This window comes from Metschnikowia bicuspidata (genome assembly GCF_001664035.1).
Source record: "Metschnikowia bicuspidata var. bicuspidata NRRL YB-4993 chromosome Unknown METBIscaffold_4, whole genome shotgun sequence".
NCBI lineage: Eukaryota > Fungi > Ascomycota > Pichiomycetes > Serinales > Metschnikowiaceae > Metschnikowia > Metschnikowia bicuspidata.
In genome coordinates this window covers 816,134-833,592 of record NW_017387734.1, presented here as the reverse complement: position 1 = coordinate 833,592, position 17,459 = coordinate 816,134, and the positions used below count along the sequence as shown (strand labels likewise).

The 17,459-nt window shown below is 49.8% G+C and overlaps 4 protein-coding genes across 4 annotated transcripts; 1 reads left to right on the top strand and 3 right to left on the bottom strand.

The window, feature by feature from the left end:
- Positions 1-2,438: 2,438 nt before the first annotated feature.
- On the bottom strand, positions 2,439-3,273 carry METBIDRAFT_199039 (uncharacterized protein). The gene has a single exon (XM_018854907.1). It carries the CDS (start codon positions 3,107-3,109, stop codon positions 2,573-2,575), a length of 537 nt encoding a protein of 178 aa, XP_018710970.1. The 5' UTR covers positions 3,110-3,273; the 3' UTR covers positions 2,439-2,572.
- A 2,414-nt stretch (positions 3,274-5,687) lies between these two features.
- On the top strand, positions 5,688-8,072 carry METBIDRAFT_78827 (mRNA splicing protein; the record flags this gene model as incomplete). Its single annotated transcript, XM_018858949.1, has 1 exon — positions 5,688-8,072. The coding sequence occupies one exon, from the start codon at positions 5,688-5,690 to the stop codon at positions 8,070-8,072; it is 2,385 nt and encodes a 794-aa protein (XP_018710969.1).
- Positions 8,073-8,132: 60 nt separating this feature from the next.
- METBIDRAFT_25215 (uncharacterized protein) lies at positions 8,133-10,016 on the bottom strand (the record flags this gene model as incomplete). The annotated part of the gene is made up of 1 exon (XM_018855290.1): positions 8,133-10,016. A coding segment is annotated over one exon (1,884 nt), but the record flags the coding sequence as incomplete, so codon positions are not given.
- A 3,368-nt stretch (positions 10,017-13,384) lies between these two features.
- Positions 13,385-16,204, bottom strand: METBIDRAFT_43294 (cullin; the record flags this gene model as incomplete). The annotated part of the gene is made up of 2 exons (XM_018857640.1): positions 13,385-14,939; positions 15,015-16,204. 2 exons carry the CDS (start codon positions 16,202-16,204, stop codon positions 13,385-13,387), a joined length of 2,745 nt encoding a protein of 914 aa, XP_018710967.1.
- Positions 16,205-17,459: the final 1,255 nt, after the last annotated feature.

Sequence of the window (17,459 nt, the reverse complement as noted above, 5' to 3'; positions counted from 1 at the left end):
AAATCACCACACTCAGCCTTAAAACAACTTCATCTAAAAGGAGGTAACTATAATATAGCTTCCCTGCCGAATGAATGGAATAAATTTCCAACATCTTCAAGACAGAATTTGGCTGCTTGTGAACTTTGTCATTAACGTTTTGGACATTATACGACTTTTTGGTGTCTTTGGAACCAGTTGTCCTCGAATCTAGTGCACTTTTTTCACATCCCAGTTTGCAGTCCAAATTGTTCGTGTCGCCTCTCAAATCACTCTCCACACTTCCAGAGGAAAAAGTTATCAATCATGGCTTCTTCATCTCATCCGGAGGCCTGCGGATTCATAGGATAATGGCGTAATACAAGTCGCCCGTCTTGAATCGCGGACCAAGGAGTCCATAATCTATGCGGTTGTTTGAGTTTTCAAAACCCAAACGCGCAATGAAGCAAATGAACCGACCTCACTCAAAAGGGGTGCAGCTCCGACCACATCGAAGCCTGGGCTCTGATGTGAATAATAATGACTGTTGGGACCCGAAAGATGGTGAAATATACCTGGATCCTCCGGTTTATGTATTGGGTCTGCCTTCAGACGTTGGTTTGATTAGAGTGCTTCACTGAGATTCAGATCTTTCAACTTTTCCAGATCGTGGTGCAGAAGACTTTCTGGTGTAATATCACATAGACCAAACAGATACGGCTCGTAGAAAGATCAGCTGTTGCTCGAACATCTTCTTGCTATTGTACTGCTGGGTCAATCAATTTGGCCTGGTACTATTAGCTCTTCACTGAACTTCGCAAAGCCTTAAGGCCATATATGCATAGCCTTCAAACAGTCCAAGCGGACGTGGTTTAAGTTTGCTGTCCTGGCGAATGCTGGAGCATGTTTGAATGCCCCATTTCGGCGCCCAATTCTGTGAGGCTTTGGCTTATGCAATAAGAAAGCTAACAAAAGCTAGACAGCATACTTATTACCGTTTTTCAACGTCGATAAGTTATTCGGCTGAGGCTGGAATATTCGAGGAAACCTGGAAATCTGTCGTCGCGCTCGTTTCGGTATCTGAACCATTCAGATGACATCGTGCCACCGTGGCTGCTCCGAATGTGATGTTGTGCCCAAGATATATCTGATATTGCAATAGTCTATTGACTCAGGTTGTGAACCCGAGCTTGAAAAAAAGAGACAACAGGCTTAATATCTACCCATTTAACGTCAAGAGAGTTCGGATCTCGAAAAGCGGCTCCTCATCTTTTGAATCTTTGAGCATCCTTGATTAGAAATGCGATGATTCATACCATGTGACTACTGCCCACCCGGACAAGTCCGAGACCCAATAGATTTCCCATTATTGAGCATAATCATAAACGCATTTTTCCGTGGCAATGCCTCTTTCACCAATACCTTTTCTACAACTTTTAATGATTTATTTGTGTTTGGGGCTATTTATTTGTTTCTTCGGCTCTTTATTTGTTTCCTGGATTATTTATTAGTTCCTTCAACAATTCATTTGTTTGTCCCTCTATGTGTTTATCTTACCTTATGTTTCGCTGGGAGGTTCTTTTTTGTATCTTGAGTGTATTCGCCTGTCCTCGCTATTTATTCATCTAATTATCCATGTATCTAATTATCTAATTATCTAATTATCTATTTATCTATTTATCTATTGACCTTTTTACTTGTTTATCTATTTTATCAATTTCATCAACTAGTTTGATTATTTATTTATTGATCTGTATTATTTATTTGCTTGTTCATCTATGTGTTTTTCCTGGGAGATTCTGTTCTGTATCTTGCGTTTATTTATCTGTCCTTTTATCGATGTATCTATTTTTTTGTTATTTATTATAGGGTGTCCCTCTGAGGATGTAAGACCCCACCACTAACGAAAAACTATAAAGAAACCTATAATAGATCGGCTCTGGTGAGAAGGCGCAAATCTTCCAAAGAGAATGTGACCCTCAAAAAGACTTCTGCCCAGAAACAATGTCAGCCACTAAAAGAATTGACCAAATGTCATCTTCCCATAAGAAATGTTTTCCTGAGGGCTTGTGACAAGGCGGCAAGACGTACTTTTGTCTTTGCCTGCTGTTCCCTTAGCGACGAAACCCTGTGAACGACTTAAACAGACCAATGAAGGTTTCTTAGATTGTCAAGGGAAATATTTGAAGGAGTTCGCGTCTCCCATACGTGCATTGGAGCCTGAAAGCCGATCTTCTGCCACCAAAAGTGCAAATCTCACACTCATTGCAGAGATGGTTTAACTTCTGATCTCTATAACAGCTTTTCGAACACAGCCTGCACTCGAATCTTGACGCCCCAAATTTCTTGTCATGAAAGGGCACATAGGAGCCGTGATTGATTAGATAAATGGATGTGAGATCTTTTTGCACCAACCATATCAACGGTAAATTCTTGGTAGAGCGTGTCATCTTTATGCAAGAACAATGCTAATTTTCTCTGTATTGTTTAAATTGACAGATGTACCCTCGCGAACGATAGTACTCTATTCACCTATTAATCTATTAGATATATTTTATTAATTCATTTACTTATGGATTCGTTTAATAATTCAATCATTTATCAATTTATCTGTTTATGTTTGGTGTTGCTGGGATCTTTTCTGCGTGTATTCATCTGTCCTTGTTTGTCTGGTCTCGTCTCTCTTGGGCCTCACTCGTCTTGCCTTCGTGCCGTTCGTTTGACCGCTAGCTTTTTTTCCTGCTTCATTGGCTTTTCTGCGCAACTGCTTGCCTGCCACAAGGTCCCTTTTCTTTCCATCACCCTTATTTTCCTTTTCTTTCATGACCCCCTTGCATCTTCGGCGATTCCTCTGCTTCGTCTTTGGCCTCTGGGGTAGGCCCTGTCTCGCCCCTATTGCCTTGACCAGATTCTTCCATCGATTAGTCCTGCACCGGTGTCTGATCATGCCGTCACTAGATGTATACTGCAGTACCTCTACTGGTAGTTTGCCGCACGCCTTGGGCAAGCCACGGCGTATTCTACCCGTCCAAATGCTCAGCTCCCGTATGGTCAAAGTCACTTTTCCTTTGTCCATCCGCCCAGCTGAAACCCCACAGATTTCAACACTGTCCTGATCCCGGCTATATATATGCACACCCGCTCGAGCCATTATTTGGTGGGCCAAAGCTGAGTTATTAACTTGTTTGTTTCAACTTTAAATAGAGATATTTCTTAAATCTAGGCCAACATCAATCTGGCTGACGCAATGTGTCTTCAGAAAAAATGGTACTTCCTTTCTCAAAGCTCAACACCCATTCTAGGAGTTTCGGCTCCATCTGATTCTCAAACTAAGCATACAGCTAATACTTTGAACATAATACTTTTTTTTTTTCGCATCTAGTAATATTTCTTCGCATATCTCATATTTATCTGAGAACAGATTTCTGGTAACTAGGATATCACTTGCTTGTTTTTCATTCCAATGATTATGAGATTTAATGTTACCACCTATATTTTCATGTACCTCGTTGCGAGCCAAAACATCCATGTTTTTTACTAATCAATGTCTAGAGTCGGACTGGCAAATAATCGAATTGTGCCAGCACTTGGCACGTATTTGGGACCTACTTGAAGGCTTATATGCATATATTTATGTATAGTTTTGCTCCCTCCATTAGATGTATCTACCAGTAAGTGTGGATACTTTCTACCCAGCAGATCAGTGCCATTGTTCGTAACTGGCCAACGCGCAACCACAATACAAACGAAGAAAGTCAGTTTTGGGCCAAAGTCTCAATATGTGGTGTCATGAGCATAAGTCACAGAAAAGGCTGAGCATGGAGCTCAAAAGGATAGTTATAATAATGGTGACATAAATGTCCAAGAATTATCAGACGGGGCGCGTTACGTCAGTCCAACACATAGCTGGTGAGTCTAATTAATCTTGCTACTGGGGTCTGCCAGTGGTGTTGCTATTGGGTCTGATGTTGGTTCTGACAATAGGGTCTACTTAAGGGTCCGACATTACTGAGATTGGGTCTGCTGTTGGGGCCTGATATAAGTGTCTGGTATTTGGTCTAAAATTGGGTCTGATGATAGCGTGATATGGAGAAAGCTCGCTAGGGCTGTCAGAGGAAGCTTGAGTTCTCAGTATGGCCCAACCGTTTAAAAGAATTCCGCTTTAGGTATCCTGAATTGGCAGCAGATGATGCAGAGAGATTTCCTGGACCCCATGGCCTCAATCACAGAGCTCTACTTCAGCGGCCAGGTACACTCGAAGTGCACTGTGCACTAATTATCAGGAATCCTGGAGACAGCATATTCAACCTTTTAAGCGCCGGGCTATTATATGGAAGGAGATTAGATCTGCTCCGTGCCATGGCCCGCGTCCTATAAAAAGGGTCTCCATGAGTTACGTATTTCCTAATTTCTGAGGAATGAGTTGGTTCTGGTTCTGCAAAAAGCAGACACTGGGAATTCTAAATATCCAAATTTCAGTAAATAGTATTGCTTCTGGTCCCGAGAAATGTATTGATTCCTTGAATTGTACCGATTCAGACTCGGTGAAATGTATTGGTTCCAATTCTGTAAATTGTATTTATTCTGCCCATGTAAATTGTGCTGATTCCTCTCTTCATTCATTCTTTATAGTCATTCTGATTCCATGAAATGTATGTATCCGAATGTCTGCAAACTACACAAACAGTTGATATTCGCACCCGCAACACCAGATCTGAAATTGTTACACTAATTGCCTTGTGAGAGAAGATACAATACCGAGGATACTAACAGCACAGAATGAACCAAAGCTCATTCATCCAAAGAGATGATTCCCATATGGAAGATCCTGGCAGTGGGTGGCCGCACCTGCACTTGGTCCTGCCATGTCTCGTGACAAATTGCATGACTCAAGCACTTGAGGTTTCAAAATCCAGGCACAGTCCGTTTTACTGGCTTCGCTCTATCTTCTTATCTGATATCGTATCAGCTGTTCTCATATCAGCTGTTCTCATATCAGCCCATCTCCTATTATCTGACATCTTCTTATCCTCTGTCTTATGACCTAACATCTTATTATGCGATCATTGCATGCGATATTTTCATGCGACATCTTATTATCTGACATTTTATTATCTAACGCCTTATTACCAGACATCTTATTATCAGACATCTTATCATCGGACATCTTATCATCGGACATCTTATCATCCGATCTCAAATCATCGAAAACTTCATCATCCGATCCCTCATCACCTGGCCCCAGGCACAAGGCTTGCCCCGGCATACCTGCTAAGTTAGCGCGCCATTCCAGGGCCGCGCCCCGTGCCGACCCAGTGCCCGAAATGCCTGAGGGCCAATAGACAGCTGGGAATGCAAGCAAAAACGCCAGGCACTTCAAAAAACTCTTCTTCCCGAAGACAGTTTCAATCCAATCTGCCCACTTTATCCTACCAATGATTGTTGTTTGCTATTGCGGACTCGCTTCTTCTTTTCTTCCCTCTTATTCGCTTCTTCCCATTCTCCTGGCACTAGGCCCTAGTGGAGCTGTGCGCGCCCATCGGACTTGGGCCTGCTCATTGAGGCTTCGGCTCCATTACAACGGTCAGTGTAGACTCTATTAAGGGCCAGCAAGCGCAACGCTCTGGATCTGTCATCTTCAAACTCCTGCTCCCCTCGTTTCCCCGCCCTCTTCTCGACCAATTCCAGGCCGCTGGCTCCTGAATTCTCTGCGCAAAATATAAAGACCCATGCTGCTCGAGACCTTGATCTCCCAGAGCCAGCTTCCATACGAGGAAAGCTTGCTTGAAAACAGCGACAACGAGACTCTCTGGCTCGAGTACTTCGAGGCTTACCGGGCCGATTTCAATAAGGCCGTGTTTATTCTAGACCGGGCCGTGTGCGAGTTGCCTCACTCTACTTTACTATGGAACGCATATCTCCAATTGCCCTGGAGCCCCGAAGCCACGGGTACCCTTTTGGGTTTATACGAGCGGGTGTTGCAGATGATGCCCTCGACGCCCGCGTTTTGGCTCAGGTACATCGATCTTCTTTCGGGCCCCAACGCCGACGCCGGCCGGCTTCGAAAAGCTTTGGACATGGCGCTCTTCAACTTGGACCGCTCGCATCACCCGCACATCTGGCAGAAATACTTGCGTTTGGCCGAACAGATGTCCGGCCCGCCGGCGGCCTCCATCTACGCGCGGTACTTCGAAATCTCGCGTGGCGAGGCTGGCGGGCTGGCCCTCATCCTGAGCGAACAGTGTGTTTTGAAGGTGGCCGAGCACGCTGGCTTCCGGCGGGCGGCTGCTCTACTTCGAGATTTGGAAAGGACGAAGCCGGCGGGCCTGCGCCTGCACGCCGACTTTGTGCTTGAGTTTCTCTGCATCGTGCTGCAAAACACCCAGTTCCGCAATGACGCTTTTGTCGAGCAAACAGCGCAGACTGCCGCCGCGGATTTCCCGCCGTTCGCCAAACGATTCATGCTTGTGCTTGCAAGCTACTTTTCGGCACGCGGGCTGTGGGAACAAGCCCGGCACTTCCATGCGCTAGCCTTCGAAACGGCAAAAACGCCCGCCGACGTCGTGGACGTCTTTGATACGGTGACAAACTGGGAAGAAAACCAGATGGAACGGCTATTCCGGGCTGGCGACGCCGAGGCCCTCCGGCTCTGCATGAGGAGCTTCTCGCGGGTCTTGGCGAAACAGCCCGTGCTCGTAAATGACGTTCTCATCAAGGCGCACCCTCATAACATCGACCACTGGCTCGAGCGAGCTAGCATCTTCCAGGAAAAGGCCGACCAGAGGGAAGTCATCAACACATACGTCACGGCCATCCGGCGTGTGAACCCGCTCCAGGCAAGCTCGAGAAACGGGCACACCATGGCTCAAATATGGACCCAGTACGCGGATATCTACATCTCCCAAAACGACCTCTCGACGGCCAACGTGGTGTTTTCACATGCCGTGAAATCGCAGTTCCGGACCGTGACGGAGCTCGCAGATTTGTATATTGCATGGACAGAAATGATCTTCACGGTGTCCGACGACGAAGCATTGAAACACATTGAGCTGGTGCTTTTCGACCCACAGGACGAAACCACACCGGACCAGCACAAGCAGAAGGTCGGAAACACTGTGCATGACCAAATTGCTCACAGCGGACACCTTTGGGCATTCTACATCGATGTGCTCAAGTCGATGATCGAGGAAGGCGAGGACAATCTGGCCGTCCTTTCGAAATTGGACCAGGCGTATAGCCGTCTTTTCAAGCTCCAGATCATCAGCCTTCGCCTGCTTCTAGAATACGCAGACTTCACAGCAACACACGAAAACATGGAAAAGAGCTATGCAATCTACGAGGCAGGAATCCACAACTTCAGGTCCCCGCAGGCGCAATTCCATATCTGGGCCGTCTATCTCGACAAAATTGCAGTGCATGTGGAGGATAGCAATGCGATCCGAGACCTCTTTGATCGGTGTGTTTCGTCCGAGATCCCCGGGTTCCATGCATACGAGATCTTTGAAAAGTACATTACTTTTGAGCAGAAACAAGGTAATTTAGTCCGCTCGGTCGCCATCATGCGTGATGCCATAAACTACCTCACTCGCTCGTTTTCCTTTCCTCGCTACACCAAAGACAACCGCAACAAAATTGCAGATGACAAGTTCACATTATACAAAAAGGCATCGCATGCGGTTCGTTTCAATTTGCACGATAGCCAGTTATATCGGGAGATCATGACGCAAGCTCTACAAGATTCGCAATTAACACTACCGTATGGGATAGAACTAGGCCTAGAATTTGTGGAGTTCGAGAAATCCGAAAACGAACTTGAAAGGGTAAGAACTCTTTTCAAATATTTGGCTGGCCTCGGTCATCCTGATGGCCACGTGACGAAGATTGTATGGACGAAATGGGAAGAATGGGAGATGCAAAGCGGCACAGAGACCTCATATAAGGGTTTGCTAGAGACACGGAGACAATTGAAGAACGAGTATAGGGATGTGTCTGAGGCCAAGGCAGACATCAATCCCATGGGGTTTGTCATTGCAGAAACAAAAAATGCTTCCGAGAAGACAGAACCAGTTGTCACTGCAAACCCAAATGCTATTGAATTAGATATGGATATGTAAGATGTATCATTAAAGTGCCAATTGCTTGGCTTGAGTTTCGTCGTGGGCTCATAACTTCTTAAAAATGTCCTTCCACTTAGTAAGGAAAGACTCTAGGTTCATCAACTGGTCGCTTGAATTATTGAGTTTGATGGACTTGTTGTCCTTCACGAGCTCTCCACAACTGTTCCAGTTGACGTGGTAATATTGAAAGACGGTAAGCAAGAAGCTTTGGAATAAGTTCACAACTTTTTGTTTCTTATTCTTAGAGCGTGAAAATATCACTAGCAATTGAAGGAAGATGCCTACCAAGCTCAACGAAGAAGAAGAGTAGACAGACTCGGAGTCCCAGTCGGACGAATTCTCCAAAGAATTAACCGAGCGGTTTTTCGAACGCTCCTCAGGTTCTGACGAGGCTTTCGCAAGCGATTCGAAGGGGCTTTGTGCAACAATTGGGGTAGATGGCGCGCTCAAACTCAAAGGAAGCCTGTCATTGAGCTGAATCATTAGCTCAAAAAGAGATGTCGTGCTGAGATGTTCGAACTCTTGCAAGCTACTGAACTTCTTCAATATCTTGTACACTGGGCTTGATTGCAGCATCTTGGAAAGGCCACTCCAACAGGAAAGTTTCCTGTTGAGAGAGGAGAAAATCTCCTCGCTGAAAACCTCATGGTCAAACAATTCTATGAGCTTCCAAATGTTCAGAAACGACTCAGTGCTTTGGAATAGTATCAAAAACGTGGGGATGACGAAGATGCAGTGATGCTTTCGGAGTCCGCCATCTGAAAAGGATTTCAAATACAACAAACGTTTATAATTGTCATGGAACTGACGTTGATCAAAGTCGGCACCTCTGGTTGTGGCCATGTCAACCATGTAGTTTTTGAAAAGAGGTCTTTGTAGGACTTCCTCTATGATATTATTGAATTCTGCTTCCTTGGTGGATTTCATTTGAGGCGAGAGACTGTTCACTTTTCGTTCCGCAGAAAAGAAACTTGTCTCCACGGAATCAGTGAAGCTTTTCTCCGAGTCAACCAAAAGGACTTTCATGTAATAGTCGAATCTGAACCTGCTTGAAACGAGAGTTTCCCAGTTTAACTTGCGTAATTTCTCACGTTCACTGTTTAATTTTCTTCCAAAGTCCTTCTCCTCGCTTGCCATCATCAATTTGAGCCAGCTTTGCTGGTTAGCCACAGCCAGTAACCCGAGATTCTTGCGCATGGTATTCACGGCCTTTGTGCTCGCTTCGAAATCAGTTATCACCCGATGCAACTCTCTATGGTGTTTACTCTTATCTGTCGGCTTCTTCGGAGGAAGATTAATAGGACGAGATTGATCCACCACTTCGAGTTTCTCTGGAGAGATCAAGCTTATATCTTCAACAGAGCCGTGGGTTTTCACAAAGTTTGGCAATTTGTCCACGAGTTGCTGGTCCCTTGACGCTCTTGCTATCGCCGAATACGACAAGGAACGCTGAGTATAGAACTCTGAAATGTTGTGGCAGATTGCACTGTCATTTTCGGTGCTGGCAAATGAGGTATGGGCACTTTCATCGGACTCCTCAATATTGTTATTCATGTTCAACGGGCGCAGCTCTGGAATCGCTGTTGGGATTCTGTCTAGGGTCAAATTGGACCGAGAAAGTTTCCCTGGAAGAGGACAAGGTTTCATGGACTCTGTGGGCTTGTATGGGTACTTGTTGTCGTCAGTGGTCACGATGTCGTTCCGTGAAAGAATCATGTCTGGCATGGACTCGGTGCGCTGTGTGCGATAAATTTCACCGTGGTTCTTGATCACGGGAACATTGAAGACCAAGTCCAAATCATTTGTGAGAAGCTCGTCATTGTCGTCGTTTTCCTCGTATAACTTCTTGCGGAGCTCTTTGCGCTCCTTGGTCTCCCTCGGGTTGTAATAGCGCGTTTTCGTGCGTGTCAACATGAAAGAAGAACTTGCTGAGCTTTGCCTTGCGAGTGGCGGAAGCTGTTGCTTGAAAGCGGCTTGCCTTTTGGTCTCAAGAACTGAAGATGTGGACGCCGCACGTAACTTGGGCGGCACGGGAGGCGGATTTTGCCGCGCCGGGATGCGAGGCTCAAGCGACAGCGGGCCCTCCTGCTTCTCGGTGGCGATGGTCGAGAGCGACAGGTCCAGTTGGTCGATGACTTGGCTATCGAGACTGGTGTCTTCGACTCCCGTGCTACTGGCTGGGACTTCGCGCTCGGGGATGGAGGACACTGGCTGTTTCGTGGACGGATCTGCCACAGAGACCGAGGAGCCGCCGGGCTTCGTGGTGGAGTATGTGGAGTAGTTTGTCATTGAGCTGAGCCGCGAGTCTGTCGCGTCGAAGGGGGTCAGTGCCACCAGCACATCGTCGTCCGAGCTCTTGCACACATCGGCCGAGGACACGGAGCAGTTGGACCCGGGGCGGCCTTGCAAAGGCCGCATGTTGCGCCGCGGTTCCAGCAGCAGCAGCGGCAGGGACAGTAGCAGAGACGCGGACTTGGCCCCCACGCCAGCCTGCGGCGCCAGGGCCACGCCCATGCGGTTGAGATAGTAGTCGCCGGGTCGTTTCTGGTTCAGCAGAGAATCGAGACACGTCAACAGGCCCACGCGGCGCGGCAAGAAGCGGTTTTTCGGGGCCGCCCGATGCGGGTCGGAGCCCAGGAGCGCTATGTCGTAGAGGTTTTCGCTGAGCGAGTGCGCGGAGGGATTTTTGTGATGCATTTTTTTAGGGGGCGGTTTGAGCGAGTGTGATGGTTGAGTTACGGGGGCCGTGGAAGGTCAAGTTTTGGTGGCGTGGTCAAGTAAAAATGGCGTGGTCAAGTTTTGATGAATGGTCAACTTTTGATGGCGTGGTCAAGTTTTGATAAATGATCAAGTTTTGATAAATGGTCAAGTTTTGATGGCGTGGTCAATAATTGATGAATGGTCAAGTAAAAATGGCGTGTTTTGATGGCGTGGATGATGGCAACAAGGCTAAGCGGAGGGGAGCCAAAAGAACAAGCGGCAGCGGCTAGCCAAGGGGATATCAGTAGGGCGCCGAAAGAAAAGGGCGGTTTAGCGCGGGCGGAGCAAAAACGAAACAAGCGGTGGTGGCAAGCGGCGCGGGTATCCTTTTTTTAGTGGGAAGCGAATGAAAAAGGAGGCCTTTTGTTCTGTTGTGGTTTTCGAGTTTCGTGGTGCTCTGCAAAAAGTGAGAGGGCCCAGAGCTGGTGGGGAGGCAAGGCACAGAACCAGGGACCCAGAAAAAAAATACCCATAAAAATAGAACGCAGGCGCGCCTCCTCGTATGTGTACGCGAGCGCGAGTGAGCAGCAAGCAGGATGTTCTGCCAGAATATATAGCAAGCCACGGGGGCGAGCAAAGCCGGGCCGTCAACGCGATCTTTGGGAGTAGCTTAAAAATAAGCAAGGGCCTGGTCCAAGCGTCACATGACCAGCGCCACGTGCTTGGCCAAGGGCGGCCCTTGTTGGCTTAGTGCCGGGGATGTTGTTTGCTTCAACAAGGCGGATCTAGCAATGGCGCGCGCCCTTTCAGAGCTTGACTGTCTCGCCTGCTCTGTTTGTTTTGTTGCTGCACGCCGGAGCAAGCTGGGTTTCTATGCATGCTCAGATCAGCGTTTACTGCAAGGCGCTCACCCAGGGCACCTGGATCCGCAAGGTGCCTGCACACAGGAGGGGCCCGCGACTTGTCCGGCGCGGCGCTGCCTGCAGTCCGGGTGGGTCTAGACTCGTTGGTGAACCACGGAGTTGCCCATCGGGCCGATTTCATAGAACATGCTGCAATGTAAATTAGTAGACAGCCTGACAGACCATGTCCATCCAGGCCTGTGTTCTATGTGAGTGTTTCTGGCGGGCATTCTAGGAAAGCTCGACGACATCAGAGCGCTCTGCCCCCTACGCCTTCCAGGCTGCTGATTTTCTTGTAAAGTTTATATTTAAGGGGCAATTAGAACAGACCCAAAGTTTCATGGCGGGGATATGTGCCCAGGCTCATGATCTAAGATCGATAGCAAAGTTCCTTATCACAAACATTCCCTGCTGGGTCCGCGATCGGAGGGGCTGGCGGCAAAGTCGACTTATGAGCATGGGTTCGAACCACAAGCCTAGGGTTGTCGGGCCCTGCTGCATTTTCCAGCGTCAATGTTTTATGTGTTTGCAAAAGCTAGCCTGAAAGTCACTGATTTCAGCTTGGAATACGGCGTATCTGCCCATACTGGTTCCAAACGACTTAGGCCGTATCCAGGCTCGGTTTGGTGACAGCGTCTGTTATGTGCAGTACTTGGCCAGCGCGCATAGAGGCCCTGGCAGTCTTATCAACCAGCCAGGACCCCAGAAGCCAATACCATCTGTCTCGTGATATCTATCCAGGCAACTTTGGCTTTTTTTCATGGGAAGCCTCACAGCAGAGTCATATTTTCAGGCGGCCCGTGCCGGCATACAGGCACGGCTCCTGCTTCGCTCTCCAAGATGCTGGATTTCGGCTCCAATGCCTACTGTATGCGCACACTAGACTATTGCGAGCACTGGTGAAAACATCAAAAGTCCGGAGCGGGTGAATCTTTTGCAGGCTTCTGGGTCCAAGAAAAATGAGGTTTCGTATCAGATTGTCTTCTGAATCTGGGGCTTTTTTCTTAGGAGAGGGCTTGTCCATCGTTGCAAAAATCCATATGCTGGCTATGTATGAGCCGTGAGCCTGTGATGGAATCATTGATTAATGCCCAAGATGGCTCTGAGTATGATCTGGTTCAATTAAGCGAGCCTGGTCCCACGTTTCGGAACTTGATCGTGTTGTTCTTTGGTCTTTTCTCGGCATGCAGCTGTAGTGATCCTATGTAGTGCAGACTCCTTTCTGCCTGGTCAAATCCACAATCTGTCATGAGTATATGGCGGGTTGTCTGAGCTTGCTGCTCCCTGACTCGTTGATATGAGCTGTACAATGATTGTAGAGCCGGGTCTTATGGGAGAGCATGTTTCGACATAACATGCATTTAAATTTTTATCTGCCTTCAGGTTCAGTATCTGGAAGCTCGTGGCTGTAAATAAAAGAGCCCTCTCGGTATCTTGAGGCCGAAAGCTGGGGCGACATAGTTGGCGGTACTCCTGGCCTGCAAATTCATTTTGTCCCAAACAGCGAAATGTTCCTGAGACACCACACACAAATCCATGTATTTGGTGGCTTGAAAGGTGAACGCATCGAAGAATCTTTCGTAACGTTGCGGTAAAGTCTGGTCTGGGTTCCGTAAAGAAACGGCCGTGGAAACAGGTAATTTCGTACAACACCCGGTTCTGTCTGGCACTGCCTCCTAAACGCATTCGTCTCTAGCACTGCCTTCTTCATGCAATGTAATGGTACACATTCGGCGAGTCGGCGTCTCTCCTCAAATACTCTTTCTCAATCAAGTCCTCGACTTGCTGCTTGATGTGCACCATTGGGGGAAGGAAGCGGTTCTGGAGCTGCTTGACGATTTCCTCGATCAACTCGTTGTGTTTGATTGTCTGGCGTGATTTCATGGTTCTCACCACGGCGGCATTGATGAGGTGTTTGCGGCCTTCGTCAATGGCGGCGCGCACTTCGTCCGCCTCCTCGGCCCTCGCGTCGGAGATCTTCGGCGCGTCGGACTTCACCGTGAGCACCTTCACCTTGGTCGAGGGCAGCTTGAACTTGCTGTTCAAGCGGAAAGTGTCGGTCGGGTTTATGTCTTTGGACATGGGAACCTTCACCAAGAGCCGCAGGCGCGGGGCCACGGCAATGGAGCGCAACTGGCGCTTGAGGTCGAACTCCGGGATGCGCGTGAGCTCGCGGATCTCGTCGTAGGTCAATTCCCTTTGCTCGTCAAAGGCCAGCACCGGGTCGCCCGCAGCGTCCGTGGACTGCGGCGCGAAAAGCATCATGATCACGCCACCGTAGGTCGACAAGTTGATGTCGTAGGTGCGGGAGGGGTACGAGATGCGGAGATCCATCTGGCCGAACTTCGGGTACCAGAACAAGGCCTTGTTGTCGTTCCGCTTGCCCGTGCGCCAGAACTCCTCGAACGTCCGCATGGTTTCGCGGAGCTGCGACGGCCAGATGATGCCCGTGTCGGCGTCGGCCGGGGACGCGTCCTTGAGGGGCTTGGCCGTGGACGCGCCATTGTGGAGCTTGGCCGCGGAAAAGTCCTTGTGGTCCTTGGTCATGGACTTGGGCCACTCGGACAAGTTGCAGATCTTGAGCTCGAGCTCGGTCACGCGGAGCGCGTGGTCCGCCACGTGGCGCCGCCACTCGAGCGTCAACTCGGCCGACAGCGTGACGTCCTTGCGCATCTTGACGATGCGCTCGAGGTAGTGGCTGCCCATGAAGACCTCGTCCCACAACTTGGCCAAGACAAGCTCCTCGATGTCGCCGGCCGGGGCCGCCAGGGCCGACGGGGGCGCGCCCTTGGCGTTGAGGAACCGCTTGGCGAAGTGCGCCGCGTAGTGCGCCTCGAACGCGTACTTGTCCTCGACCAACTTCAAGAACGTCACAACCTTGTGGAAGAAGGCCTCGGTCTCGTCGATGGCGACCGTGTCGTCCGTGGCGGACTTCTTGGACGTCGAGGGCTTGGAGAACTGCTTGATGTAGTGGTCGATGTAGACGGACAAAAGCTCGGGCGCGTTCAAGGCGGGCCCTGCGGGGCTGGTCTTGGGCCTGCCGGCGGGCCGGTTGAGGAACTGCTTGACGGCCGCGAGCACGGTGAACTCCACGGAGGCGTCGCCGCCGAACGCGTCCTGCACGAGCTGCCCGGCGAGCCGCTGGAACTCCAACACGGTGTCGATCCACGCGACCACAAAGGCCGTCAGGCCGTAGGACACGGCGGGAGTTTTCGGGGCGGCCGTTTTTGAGCCGGCCGTTTTCAGGCCCGCCATTTTCAGCCTCGCCGTTTCCAGCCCCGCCGTTTCCAGCCCCGCCGTTTCCAGCCCCGCCGTTTCCAGCCCCGCCGTTTCCGACCCCGCGGCCGCGAGCGCCGCCTGCTGCTGCAAGTGGCGGAGCACGGCCTCCGCGAGCCGCCCGCCCTGGGCCACGAGGAGCTCGCGCACGCGCGCCTTCAAGCGCTTGCGCTCCGGGTCCACGCGGCCCTCCAAGTCGTAGAGCATGCGCAACTCGGCGGTGTGGCCGCGGGCGTCCCCCGGCGGCGGCGGCGCGGCGAGCCTGGCCACGGCGCACGCAAACACGGGCTCGAGCCAGCAGCGCAAGCCCAGCGCCCCGGCCGGCGCGTCCATCACGTGCGCCATGCGGCCGCGGATGAGGATGTTGTCCATGAGCACCACGGTTTTCGGCGCGGTCTCCGTGCGGAAAAGCGCGCCGGCGCCGGAGCCGGCCAAGGCCCGCAAGCGTTCCTCCTCGTCGTGCACGAGGCGGTGCACGCGGTGCAAGTACGCGGAGCCCAGGCGGGCGGCCATGGCGTCGTCGGCCGCTGCGGAAAAGTACGCCTCGGTCTGCACAAGCCACTCGTGCTCGAACACGTCGCGGTAGAGGTCGGGCCGCGGGCCGCCGGGCAGGCCGGGCGCGGCCGGGGCGCCGCGCCGCTCCGACACGGTCTCGAGCATGGCGATCATTTGCACCACGTACAGCCGCATGCAGAGCGCCTGGCCGCGCAGGCGGGCCATCTCGTGCGTGAGCACGTGCACCAAGCGGCGCGCCACGGCCATGTCGTCGGCGCCGAGGAAGTGCGTGGCGAAAAGAGCCACGCCCAAGTCGCCCACCAAGGGCCGCCTGCTCTCCTTGACGTACACGCGGTTCAAGTACATCAACACGTCGCCGAGGAACTTCATCAGCTGCACGTGCCGCGCCCACTCGTGGCACAAGCGTTTCAAAAAGTCGCCGCCGGCGTCCGTGAGCAGCGAGGCCAGGAGCTCGAGCACGCGCTGGCGCCGTTGTTGGAGATGCTGCGTCACGAGACCGGCCACGTCGTCGTAGAGCCGCGCGCCGTGTTTGTGGAGCACCACGGTATACGCGATGCGGTAGAGCTGCTCGTACAGGAGGCTCAGCACGTTTCTGTTCTGGATGTGCACAATGGCACTGGCAAGCGTGGCCCACAGGGCCGTATAGTCGAAGGGCGCTTTGGCGCCGATGTCGGGCGCGGCGCCGGGCTTGCGGGGCGGGCGGATCTTCAGCCGCCGGCCGCCTGCAGGAATCATCCGGGTCACGTGTGCGTGTCTCGGTGCCGCTGGCGAGGGGTGTCCTAGAAAGCACGGCCAGAAATGGGGAGTTGGAAGGGGACGTTTTGCAGACGAAGGCGCTGTTGCAAGAAAGGCTGGGGGCGCGCGGCGCGCACCCGTGCCTCCGGGAGGGCGCCTGTGTGCAGGCCGGGCCCGGCTGGTATCTTCGGTACCAGATTTCCAATTCAAGGATATGCGGTATTTAGGAGCCTTGGAGTACTATTCTCGGAAACTCCTCAGGATCCTCAGGAGAAAAAGATGAAAAAATAAGGGAAAAAACTCTTGTGCACGGAAATTGGTGCCACGTGAGGAATGACTACATGGCGGATGCCAGGTATCTCCGCAGACGTCGCTGCGAATCACCCTGGTGCTTCTTAGTGGGTTTTAGTATCGTTTTTAGGATCTATTGTAGGATCTGTTTTAATATCTTTTTTAGTATCTTTTTAGTATCTTTTTAGTATCTTTTTAGTATCTTCTTAGGTATCTGTTTCTTTCTCTATATCAGCTGTCTGTATCTAGTTTTGTTCTAACTTGTATTATGTTCCCTTTTTTTTATTCTACTCCCTCTTCTATTCTATTTTCTATTCTGTTCACTCTTTCTATATTCTCAATCTATTGACTCCTTCTGTTTTCTCTTTATTTCCAAAGTCTATTTTCTGTTCTGTTTTCTATTCTGTTTCCATATTCTCTTCTGATTCTCTGCTTCTCTTTTCTGTTTCTGCTCTCTCTTTCTCTTTTCTGTTTCCATTTTTTGTTTCCATTCTCTCTGTCTCTCTTCTGTTGCTACTATCTGTTTCTATATTCCCTTTCTATTTTCTATTCTATTTTCTATTCTGCTTTCGATTCTGTTTTCTTCCTTGGGATGGACCTATTTTCTTAGTTCTAATAGTACCATTATCCATTAGTTCTGTCATTCTAATACACTTGTATAATGAACTTATAGACAGTATATTAGGATTAATCATATTATTTTTGAGTACAGCTATATCCTGCTTTATTTACTATTATCTTTTCTCTTCCTATATTCTGTTTCTATTGACTCTTTCTGTTTTCTCTTTCTATTTCCTTATTCTGTTCTCTCTTTTTCTTTTTATTTCCTTTTTCTGTTCTCTCTTTTTCTTTTCTGTCTCCATTTCTATTCTGTTTTCTCTTCTTCTTTTCTCTATCCACTTTTTCTTTCACTATTCTGTTTCTATTTCCTTTCCTGTTTTCTCATTCAATCTTCTCATTCTAT

What these genes read in the sequence shown, in the direction of transcription:
- METBIDRAFT_199039 (XM_018854907.1), bottom strand. Translation starts at nt 3,109, where the DNA reads ATGGCTCGAGCGGGTGTGCATATATATAGCCGGGATCAGGACAGTGTT.